Source organism: Rhinatrema bivittatum, chromosome 5 (genome assembly GCF_901001135.1).
Source record: "Rhinatrema bivittatum chromosome 5, aRhiBiv1.1, whole genome shotgun sequence".
Lineage (NCBI taxonomy): Eukaryota > Metazoa > Chordata > Amphibia > Gymnophiona > Rhinatrematidae > Rhinatrema > Rhinatrema bivittatum.
In genome coordinates this window covers 127,582,350-127,594,952 of record NC_042619.1, presented here as the reverse complement: position 1 = coordinate 127,594,952, position 12,603 = coordinate 127,582,350, and the positions used below count along the sequence as shown (strand labels likewise).

Below are 12,603 nucleotides of genomic sequence, written 5' to 3'. Positions count from 1 at the left end.
GAAAGATCAGAAGAGTCATCCGGTTCTGTAGAGATCTCCTGTTCTTTCCAGTGAAAGTCGGCAGGTTCTCATCTTGCAGATACCTGTTGGTGGTGGCCTTTAGCTATTTTTTTTTTTTTTTTTAATACCATAAGTGGTAAAACCTCTGTTCAGTGTGTTTTAGATGCGATTCAAATGACTATGTCCTAGGATTCACTACTTTGGTTTCTGATGTCTTTGATGTCCCTGTGCATATCGCCTGACAATAAGGCTACAAAAAAGCTTTTAGCTCCTGCAAGAAGTTGTTGTTGTTGTTGTATCCAGGGAAACTGTTAGTATTCTATTTACTTTGTTATTCCAAAGAAGGATAGATCCTTCAGACTCATTCTTGAGAGCAAGGGCGTGAACAACAGTCTACCATTTTTTGCGTGGAGACCCTCCGGCTGGTCTAAGTGATAATATGGAAGGGAGAGATTTTCTATTCTTTAGATCTTTTGGAAGCTTACTTTCATATTCCCATCTGGAAAATGATCAGATTTCTGTGTTTGCATTTTTAAGATGCACTTTCAGTTCAGAACGCTTCCTTTTGGTCATGCCACAGCTCCAAGAACATTTATTAAAATAATGGTAGTTGTGGCAGCTTTCTTGAGAGAGGAGATGATTTTGGTGCATCCTTTTTGGATGATGGTTAAATAGAGCCAAGTCCTACTAGGTGAACCTCACCATTTCTAAATGAATAGTACAAATTTATAGAAGCTTTACTAAAAGCAAGTTAGTCCTCTCAGTCTATGGAATATCTAGGAACTATTTTTGATAACCAGGTGGGTCAAGTTTTTCTAACTCTAGAAAAAATATCCAAAGTTAAAGAAATTTCTGCATCTTGCTGTTCTCAGATAGTACCTAGAGCTTGGGAATACCTGCAACTATTAGGGACCATGGCAGCCAACTTGAATCTTATGCAGTGCACTTGAGCTCACATACACCCTTCTGCAGTTTTCTTTGCTTTCTTGATGGCCTCCAAATATGAAGTTGGTCTTCCTCCTTCTGAGTTTAGTAAAGCAGATTCGCTTGTGGTGGTAGACTCCATTAAACTTACAGAAGGGAATTAGTTTGGAACCGCCTTACTAGCGGGTCGATACTCTAAGGCCGCGGTAGAAACAGTGCGGCAGTGTCAGGCGCACCCTCGTTCCCCGCACGCACAGTTCTCTTCACCTACCGCTCTATACTCTCTTCTAATTGCATGCAAATGCATGCCGCGGCTGCGAAGCCTTAGGCAAGCGTTAGGCCCGCGCAACCCATTTTACTGTATAGAGCGCCTATACAGTATCCTGGGTTCGCGGTCCTAACGCTTCACGGCCGCGCTGGTATCTGTCATTTCAAATGACATTTGAAATGACAGGTACCAGGAAGTGGACAGTTATGTTCCCCGATGCTCGGCAAACTATCCCCCAGCCCCCACTCACCTGCCCTGGCCCCGTCCGGTCTCCGGTGCAGCCCCAGTCCTGTCTCCTCCTCTGTCTCCTCCTCCTCCCGAAGCAAAAAAAAAAACAAAACTGAAAAAGTAGCAAGGCTCGGGCCTGCTACGATAGTCCCTTCTCCTCTCCACCCGATTTCAGCGCTCAAGGCGGCCGGGTGGGCGTGCATTCATCCAGGCAGAGGGAGCCGGCGGCGAAAGCGGCCTCCGGCTCCCTCTGCCTGGATGAATGCACGGCCCCCGCCGGCAGCGAATGAATGCCCGTGCGATTTCGGCGCTCAAGGCGTGACGTCACGTCATGTGACTGCCTTGAGCAGTCTCAATCAAGTTTCGGGACATTGTTAAGTGTCCACAGAGCCCTGTGCACTTTCAGTTTTCTTAGGCGTTTTCTCCAGCAGTTGTAATCTGAATGCAAAATTGTTTGGAAGCCTTCTCATACCATTCTGCAAAAGAATGGCAAATAGATTCTGGGATTCCTCTAATTCTAATACTGTTCCCCAGGCCTGCAAGGGTCTGGGGAAAAATGGGGCAGCCCCATCCAAGCGGCCAGCATCATCATGAAGGAAATGGAACAGGTGATAGAAGACCATGTGGGCGTGTGTGGAGAGCGAGCGCGACTCTCATAAGGCAATATGCTCACTCTAGCTGCTTATGCTTTAGAGGACTTATTTAAATTTTAAATATACATAATCCTAGATTTAAAAAATTTATGAATCTCTTAACTAAGCGATTTACAATAAAACAATCAAATTTGTACCTAAGACATTTCATAACATTTAAAATATAGATAAAACATCAAATAAAAATAAAATAAACACAAGGTTGTGTTGTCAGCTTTCAGAAATAGGCAGTTGTCAGCTTTCAGAAATAATTCCTTTGATTTCTCTACTTCAAGATTTAAACAACTTTATAAAGCTATTTTGATCATCTAGTTTTTGTTGTGTATTGTTTTGTAATTCATGTAAATTTTGCTCAAAATATTACTTTTTAATTTTTAGCTTTGATTTAAGTTTTCATCTATTTTTTGTGTATTTTTTGATAAATCCAATCATGTTTTCACCATGTTCCTCCTCAATCCACCAAAACCATGCTTGTCAAATGCTATATGATCTAGGACACAGCTTTTTGCTTCATTCTGCAGAAATACTTTATTAAATTGGAGCTTTTTCATAGGCCAGCTTATTTTGTTCATATCTGTGCTTTAAATACTGAGAGAGTTGTTTTCTAAATGGTAATGAGCTGATTTTAGCTGGATTGTAAAAATCCCCCTGGGAGCTATCCTCTAAGGCTGCCATTATTGAATGTTTTGCCTCTCTTGACTCTGGGCAGTCTGACCAGTGTTTTTTAAGCTTTCACATGTGATAGAGATTTTAAAGATTATTGCAATTCTCACTAATTAGGTCTGCCACAAAACTCCTTGCCAGCCTAACAATAAATCCAAAGTTCTGCTATCAGAATTATTGAGTGAATCCTGATTCATGAACACATCACACCCTCTCAAATAAAACATCATTGGCTACTCATAAATTAGTGTGTGAAATGTAAGATATTAATGTTGGTTTATAAAGGAATCAGAGAGATTGTCCAAGACAGTGTGAATGCAGCTTTGAAACTGTACTGTCCTGCAAGGGCATTGCGTTCAGCATCACAAATGCTTTTTGACATCCCATAGTTTAAACACGTACGGTTTGGATGAATCAAGAGAGCGATTTATTTTACGAACAAGGGCATATTCTCTGGAATGCACTCCCCCAGCAGACAAAAAATGAAACGGTACTTCCTACCTTCTGGAAGTTGCTGAGAGTTTACCTCTTAGAGCAAGCTTTTAGTTCATATTTGCATAATCCATATCACGCAAGCTACTTAAAAATTTTTTACTTTACCAGTTTGCCATTTACCGCAGCAGGATTCAGTCTTAATTTCTTTTAATTATTTTACCTTGTGTTTATTTTATTTTTATTTGATGTTTTATCTATATTTTAAATGTTATGAAATGTCTTAGGTACAAATTTGATTGTTTTATTGTAAATCGCTTAGTTAAGAGATTCATAAATTTTTTAAATCTAGGATTATGTATATTTAAAATTTAAATAAGTCCTCTAAAGCATAAGCAGCTAGAGTGAGCATATTGCCTTATGAGAGTCGCGCTCGCTCTCCACACACGCCCACATGGTCTTCTATCACCTGTTCCATTTCCTTCATGATGATGCTGGCCGCTTGGATGGGGCTGCCCCATTTTTCCCCAGACCCTTGCAGGCCACTGGCACTACCTTCTGCCTCTCCCTCTTCTTCCTGGTGGCTGACTGCATGTGGCCACACATGACAATCACTGCTCTAAGATATAGTTTCTATATCTGGAACCCTAGTCATTGTGACCTTTATATAGCGGAAAGCTGATAAAGTCAAGCAAAAAATATTGTGCAAGGGGCAGTCTGCAGAACGCTTCTGTCACTCTAATCGCCCTGTGCTATAATCTCAAAAATAGCAGGAGCACATGGATTCGTAGTAATTGATTTACTTGTCATGTTGAATGCTTGGCTCATGTGACTCAGGCTACAAATATAATAGCTAAGACGAGGCCTACAATTGATCCTGTGAGGTGCAGTCAGGGTAGTTGGTTTTAGGCTCACATAAAACAGAACTACGTATAGTTCCTTTTTAATCTGTTAACCCATGAACTGACATGCAGAATGGAATTGATTAATGCAATCTGTCATTGATCCAGTGGTAAGAAAAAAACTGATTGCTTTATACTTTCTTTCAAAAAATCCTCAGATAAGAATGCAGGCCCAAGGCAGCTTGATTCAAGGAGGGATGATTGGCAACTTCATAAGTATTTACCAACAAGAAGGAACTAGAGGACTATGGAAGGCAAGTTTAAAAAAAAATAAATTATTTCAGTAACTTTTGTGGTGCATGTTTTAGTTCATATTCTAACTTGTGATAGCACTGTTAAGTTTGTCTAAAAACTGCTGCTTGTAGCAGGTTAGTCATATGAGAGAATTTTCACAGACTTAGTAGTAGTAGTTACTCAAGATATACAACTAAACATTTCTATAGTGCTTCTAGGATTAGATAACTCTGTACAGGTACATAAGAAGACAGTCTGTGTTCCGTGGAGGTTCCAATCTAGTTGATATATTTGTTTTATCTATGTATTTTCTAGTAATCATTTAACTATTACAGTGAAATATGTTTAATTCGAGAGGACGGAGAGTCACTGGAGTGGGGGATTTTGATTTAAAAGCAATCTCAGAAAGGTGGGTCTTTAAGCAGACTTCAGTATGGCCAGATATGGTGCAAGATGCACCAATTCTGGAAGGCCGTTATAGGCACATGGTGCTGCAAAATAAAGGGGCTGATGCAATATAGTGCGCTCAACCTAGTGTACAGCTTGATGCGTGGTTGGACGCACTAAAATAACACCTGATGCAGTAATGAGATTAGGGCGTCCAAGCGCACATCTAAACCAGTGCGTAGCTAATAGCGTTCATCATATGTAAATGCCATGTAGATGAGGTTATTAGCTATTACCCTGATGCAAAAAACAAATCACTGTGCACACTGATGTGCATGTTTTAACACGCAAAAATTAATGCCAGCCCCGGAGTTGGCGAAAGTCTTGATGTGCCCCAAGTCTCAACAAAAAAAGCAAAAAATACTGCTTTTCTATGGTTTCTTCTACTTAATATTGTCATGATACTAAGTAGGGGGAACCACAAAAAGCATCATGAAAAAAAGTTTTGAAGGCAGTCAAGTTAGGAAAATGGATGCTCAAATTACGAGTGCCCATTTCCTAACCCACGTACAGCCACATCTCCTGGGCAGTCGATGCTATGGACATGCTAGGGATGCACAATTTATTCCTAGTGCGTGCCTTTTAACGTGGCAGCTCATTTAAAATATGCCATCATACGACCAGAAGACTTGGCTGTGCGCATGTTAAAATGTACACTCAATACGAGTTCCTGTTTTACTGCACGACTTATCTAGATATGCTTGCTAAGAAGCAGTTTCTAAACCGATCGATCCTATACTAATGGACTACAGTATATTAAATCACAATATCTAGTTTTTGGATCCAATGCATTTGCATGTAGCACTTGATAAGGCAGAAAGCCTTAAAAAGGGGATGAAGACAAAGGAAGGGGGGTCCACCCTTGCAAAATTCTTTGTATCCTGCAAGCCAAGCTTCCTCCGCGTGTCTCAAATTAGCAGTCAACCATTTGCAAGCTCTCCTGATCTGCTATCTAAAATTATGTGGATGTTGTATATGTCTGCTGTCTAAGCTATGGCTGTAGCTGGACTCTGTCATAGTAAGGACCCAGAATGCAGACCATGAACCATTCAACCAGGACTGCTGCAAAACAGACTGCTCAGAAGCCTGGTCCATGGTATGCATGATTTTATTCCCTGGTAAGGATAAAATCATTTTATGTTATGAGGCAAGATATCTGGGCGTAGTGCTAGATTTTAGATTGGTCCTTACTGCTTAAATGCAGAAAGTTTTTAAAAATGACTTTTTGTTTTAACCTACAATTGTTATAACCACTGAAGCATATCCTTCCTGTTCTGGAATGTTACTTGATTATTCACACTATAGTTTGTGCTCAACTTGATTACTGTAGTTCATTGTACGGTGGGCTACCTAAATATTTGCTACACACATTACAGCTTATTCAAAATGCTTCTTCAGTAATTTTTGGTTTACAATATGATGAAAGCATTTCCTCATACATGAAAGAATTGCATTGGCTTCCAGTTGCGCAGAGGGTGAAGTTAAAGTTGCTTACCCTCATTCACAAGTCTTTTGCATTCAGCGTCCTTTTGTTTGAAGAATATATTCTCTTTATGTGCCTGCTCATTCAGTGTAAATTAGTGGTCTCTCCAATATCATCAGCTAGATTGATTGATTGGAACTAGACCCAACCTGATTTTGTGAAATTTTGTAAAGCATTGAAAACTTTCTTGTTCTTTGAAGCTTTTAATTATTTAATTTTATTGTATGTATTTTGTTTTATTTGTATTTATGTATGTTTACTGCAGTGAAGCTTGAGAATTGCAGAGTGTAAGTTGCTGAAATAAATACAAATAAAATAAGCAATGATGTACTGAAAGATAACTATTTAGCCAGAATGGGCTTCTCAGATAACAAAGGGTCAGATTTACTAAGGCTTTTTTTCCCGTTCTGTGTCTGGGAAAAAAATTAGTAAATCAGGCCCACAGAACTTGTCAAGTCTGTGACCAGCTGTACTAATTGCAGCTGTGAAGGAGGTCCAGTCTATTCAGTAATCGAAGGCTTTAATTTCAGTGAGGTTTTGCAGCGTTTATCTTGTGTTGCTTGGAGCTGTTGGTTCAGTTAGCACACAGCACCATCAATAAAAGCAGTTCATTTGGATTTAACCAGAAAAAAGCTTTCTCTGTAGCAGAACCACTTTAATGGAATTCTCTTCCAGAGCTTATTCTAACATTAAGCTGCCCTAAAGCATTCAATAAAGCTTAAGACATTTCTTTATCCTAGCCTTTGGAAGATGGCAATTTGTTCTATATTTTGTTTGTTTTTGTTATTTCTGTCCTTGATGTTTTTATTAGGAGTGTTTTTTATATTCTTCACTTCAAACTATTGTGATGAGTGCAGACAAAAAGTCTTTAAAATAAATCAAGAGTGACCTGGACTAGGAAAAGATGATAGAGGGTTAGCTTGGAGCTGTATAGTGAATACAATTATAGGTGAGAAGTCGTTTGAACTGAATGCAGACACTATAGGGAGCCAGTGTAGAGCTTTGAGAAGAGGGGTAAAATGTTTGTTGTAATGTTGGAGGAAGATGAGTTATGTATCTGAATTATGTGTAGACTAGCAGAGAAGTCTCAGTAGCAGATGTTTTAGGAGGAGGTTGCAGCAGTCTAGGCTGGAGGTTATGAGAGTATCCTTCAGAGAGGAACATGTAGATTTTGATATACAGAAAGAAACTAAGCATTTTAGCAAAAGTTTGGATGTGCGCAAAGGAGAGGGAGGAATCTGACGCCAAGCTTGTGGCCGAGGGGGACAAAGAGGATGTCAGAATGTGCATCAAGATAGACAAATATGTTGAAAGTGACATCACCCAGCAAAGATGGTCACTAAATTTCAAAGCTCCTCTTGGTGCCCAAAATCAAATTTTAATCTCAGTATAATAGACCTTTTTTTGGGGGGGGCTGACCCAGTAGTGATTTGTGTATCTACATCATGATGGCTTCCTGTAAAAAGTTGGTAGACTTAAGGGAGTTCTCATTTATTGACAATAACCTGGGCTTGAAGGAGGCGCATAATAATGCTGGGGCAGCCCTTAACGATTTATAAGATTGATGTGATGGTGCTAAGGACATGATGGCAGATCAAGGAGGACTCACCAGAGCTAATTTCTTCACCTGGTTCCGAGAGCCTAAAGTAGATATTGCTGCTGTGAAAAGTGAGATTTTGGAGACGGGTGATCTGTGCTGACATTTTAGCGAGTTAAGAGGGAGAGTGGAGAATGCTGAACATGGCTGATAAGTGACACAGATTCAAAAAGAGATGCAGAAGTTGGTGTGTGTGGCTGACTAGTTGGAGGATATAGAGAACCGTATCCATAGGTGTATATTTGGATCTGAGGAGTTCCAGAGGATGATTATATAGACTGTTATGGTAGTAAAAGCTGTTTGTGTCTAATGTGTGAATTGGAGGGTGAACTGCAGGACATTGTTGTTGATTGAACACCCCACTGCTAGGACCAGCAAGCAGAAATAGGCCTAGAGACATTATAGAATGCATCGATTCCGTAAAGAAGTTCTGATGCAAAGTATGTGGGCACCATCCACTGGAAAGATTTATGTAATGTATAATTGGTCACCAATGACACTGAAATGGCCCATTACAGATGCCCTAAGGGTACAGAATATTCATTCCTCTGTATTCAGCAGGGGAGTTCACACAAATGGATTATGCACATCAATCAGCAGATGGAGACAGATCAACTGACTTGATGTCATACTCACATAGCACTGCACTCACATCAGCCTGCCAGTATTCTCCATCTCCAACGATGGTGGTTGTGCTTCTCATGTTGGAAGCTAGGGCCTGGCAAGGTCAGATGAACAGAAGATTCTGGTGGGCACCTCCTGAGGTAATAGATGGATTTTCCCTCCCTCAGTTGAGCATAGCTCTTGACTATGTTTATCCTGTAAGGATGCAAAATTTTGCTGACATAAGAGATGCCTCCTGAGGTGATAGATCTATGGAGCAGATAGGAATGACTTCCAGGGGAGTTCTGACTCCCCTGGGTCTTTTACATTTGTTTTTTCCCTTCTTCCACCCCCCTCCCCCACCCCATTCTCTTTACTGCTCCTGCTCTCTCTTTGGTTTTGGGTTACCTTTGTGCAATAAAGTTTAAAAAAAAAAAAATGAAGCACCATCGCTTGTGCAGTTGTTTCTGCTCAGCAGCTGAGGATCAAGGCAGGCTGAAGACTGGATATCTGTGTGTGAGGGATGCTAAATGCAGACCATGCCTGCGAGAGTAGGGGTGAATTGTGGGAACATGCATGTCTGCTGGGGGAAGTACCTGGGACAGGCTCGGGTGACAGGTTTTCAGCTGGTGCTGGATGGAGGGTTTGAGGAGTAGCTCCTGGCGGGTGACTTTCTTCCTGGTGCCCAGTGATATTCAGTGGAATGAAGCTCCCTGGGATCCTATGGACTGCTTGAGACAGTCGGGGTCAGTCTCACTGCCGTTTACCACTACAGGGACAGAAGCCTGGCAGGAACAGTTGGCCATCTTAGTCACTAGATTCTAATGTCCTGAGGAATCATGCAGGCGCAGGGAAGCTGCTCTGTCAGGCAGGTCTAGTGTTTCAGTCTGCTCATTGACTTCCTCAAAGTGCATGGCAGCCATGTGCAACTGCGGCAGGTAATGATTCTTGCTTTGTGAGTTGAGCCACGTTCCTAATTGAGAGCCATGCTGGGCTTGCACTTTATTTCAGTGTAGTAGCCATCCCTCTCTACCTCCCTGCTACAGACGGTGATGTTTTTAGCCTGAAAGAAGGGTCGCACCTTTTTTGCTTCTGAAATCACCATTAGGACGAAATGGACCGGGTGGTATGTTTTGCCAGGAGAATAGTGCTCTGAGGTGGGGTCAGCCATGTTGTGCTTCCTGCTTTTGGGAACGGCAAACATGTTTGTGTGCAGGAGAGTGAGAGGTCTCCTCTATCTGGCCCCTGGACGTGGTTTGGCCTGGGCAATATCCACTGTTCCAATGGAGCAGGATCTGGCTTCCCATTTTTAAAATGGCATTGGCGTTTATTATGCATCTCAACTACTGTGGTGGGAACTGTCTCTGGTCCCGGAAACTGCTCCAGTATTTAGGTTTGGTCCAGAGGTATGAACAGAGAGCTCCAGTGGGTATTATCTCTTACGGGATGTTTCATCAAAATTTTTAGTGCTGATATGAGAGCTGCTCCAGAGAGGTGAGATGCTAGCTGCATGTTCTTTGGAAGAGGATGTTTTCTGTGGTATGATGCCAACAGGCCTTTCTGTCTGGAATGTCAGCTCTTCCTGGGAAGCGGAGGCTGAGGTTAGTTTGCATGAGGGATGGCTGGCTTTCTTTAGGCGTTTTTGGCTGCTCTTGGATATCTTGTCCAACTCTAGCCAGCAGCTTGGTTAAGTTAAAGGACAGCTACTGTTTTGGAACCAGTTGATGAAGATGGTATAAGGGGGCTTGAAAAATCCCAGCTTGCTAGAAGACAGGAATCCTGATTTATTTATACCTAGATGATTGGTTGATCTGTGCAAAGTCCTACAAAGGGGAGCCTGGTGGCTTGCCTGAGAGTGTTACAGTTGCAGGAGCTCAGTTGGGTTGTCAACCTGGCCAAGAGCAATCTGCAACTATTTCAACACCTGATGTACCTGAGTGCTCAATTCGATATATCCATCGGATGGGTTTATCTCCCAAAACAGTTGATTCGGTCACTGCAAGATGAGGTCAAAAGGCTGCAGACAGTTCAAGCTCTGTTAGTATGGCTTTTCCTTCATGCTCTGGGTTCCATGGCAGCAGCATTGGACTTTGTTCCCTGGGTGAGAGCGCACATGCACCCTTTACAGAGAACCTTGCTGGCTCAGTGGAATCCCCAGAGTCAGTATTACTCAGTGAGGTTGCCTCTTCTGGTAGAAGTCATGCAAAGTCTTCAGGGGGATGGATTTGATCCCCCTCATTCGGTTGGTAGTGACCATGGACGTAGGCTTCTCAGGATGGGTAACTCACTGTCAGGAGCTCACAGCGTAAGGCTGATTGACAATGTGGAGTTGAAGTGACCCGTCTGGAGGCTCTGGCGATTCGTCTGGCACTCCTTGAATTCGTGCCTCGTTTATTTAGAGAGTGATGTCCAATAATACCACAGCAGTAACTTATATAAACCATCAAGGGGGAACCCGAAGCCAGTAGATCTCCTTGGTGATGGACATGTTTCTTCCTTGGGCAGAAAAGCATCTTCTGGCCTTGTTGGCATCTCACATATTTATTTATGTAATTTATTTAAAAACTTTTGTATACATTCATTCGTATAAAAACATCATAATGGTTAAAGTAAACATAAAAACACAAGGTATACATCTAATATTATAAATATAATAAAATTCTTACATTTAAAAGGAGAAAAGGGAGAATTTTCTAGAAAGACAGTATAGGCATAAAATAAGATATTAAGATCTATAATCTTATTAGTCTTTTCTTAGGTTGGCTGAATAGGCTTGTTCCAAAAGCCAGGTCTTCAAGGCTTTTTTACATTTTTTAAACTCTATTTTGAGTCTTAGTTCGGCTGGCAAGGTGTTCCAGAGAGTGGGTCCTGCAATAGAGATAATTCTCTCATGATACAGACTTTCAGATACTTGAAAGGTTTTAATGATCCAAAAACAACGACAAACCTCTTCCGTAAGAAAATAATCAGCAGAACCAGGGGTCACGATTTGAGGCTCCAGGGAGGAAGATTCAGAACCAATGTCAGGAAGTATTTCTTCACGGAGAGGGTGGTGGATGCCTGGAATGCCCTTCCGGAGGAAGTGGTGAAGACCAGAACTGTGAAAGACTTCAAAGGGGCGTGGGATAAACACTGCGGATCCATAAAGTCAAGAGGCCGCCAATGAAGAGTGGGTGACTCGCCAGAATGATGGCTATTGACACAATACCCTTATTAAATAAACATACACATGCTTACTGTGACTCCTACATCGCTCAAAGCTTCAACAGCAAGAGGTAATGGAAAAAAGGATTTGCACTCACAAAGAGGGGAGTAGCTGGCTTGTTACGGCGGTTACTACCCCAAACCAAATATGCCTGATACGTCACTTTCAATGCATATACAGCATAGCTCTCTGCTTCAATGACAGGGGAGAAGAATAACTGATACTTCACACATCCAGCAGAGCTCTCTGCTACAACGGCAAGGGAGAAGAAAAAGGGTTCGCACTCAAAAAGCGGGGAGTAGCTGGCTTGTTACGGCGGTTACTACCCCAAACCAAATGTGCCTGATACTTCACTTTCAATGCATATCCAGCATGGTTCTCTGCTTCAACAGCAGGGGAGAAGAAAAAAAACCCAACAAGGGCTGTACAACATAGTCTAGGTAAAACAAATAAGCATGGGTGTAGCTTGCTTATCGCAGCGGTTACTGCCCCTACTACCCCTAACTAATCAAGCTAGATATTTCACTTGGATGCAGCTCCATCACTGCTCTCTACATTAATGGTGGGGGTGGAAGGGGAATAGAACAAGGAGCTAAGAGAAACAGATAAGAATGAGAGAAAAAATGTGTGAGGCTTGCAGGGCAGACTGGATGGGCCATTCGGTCTTCTTCTGCCGTCATTTCTATGTTTCTATGTACTAAAGAAAGATGGGCGGTATTTACGGATGGAATCTGGAGTAATCCTTTATTAGCAGATCTTAAAGTTCTGTGAGGGGTATGTAATCGAATGGTAAAATTCAGCCAGTCATTTTTTTGGCCGTAAATTGCTTTATGGAGCAAACAGCAAGTGTTTTGTAAAATATATTCTTTGTGTGATTGGGAGCCAATGCAAGTTTATCAAAATGGGTGTAATATGGTCACGTTTCCATATTAGGTGCTACCACCTAAGAAAGAGATCTAGGCAT

General features: G+C 41.7%; 1 protein-coding gene across 4 annotated transcripts in view; it reads left to right on the top strand.

The window, feature by feature from the left end:
- Positions 1-12,603, top strand: part of SLC25A30 (solute carrier family 25 member 30) — a 97,496-nt gene that overhangs the window by 59,731 nt on the left and 25,162 nt on the right. For all 4 annotated transcript variants that reach the window (XM_029602900.1, XM_029602899.1, XM_029602902.1 and 1 more), the window contains exon 6: positions 4,229-4,324. In XM_029602900.1, the coding sequence (XP_029458760.1) occupies positions 4,229-4,324 (96 nt within the window). The remainder of the gene's footprint in view (positions 1-4,228; positions 4,325-12,603) is intronic.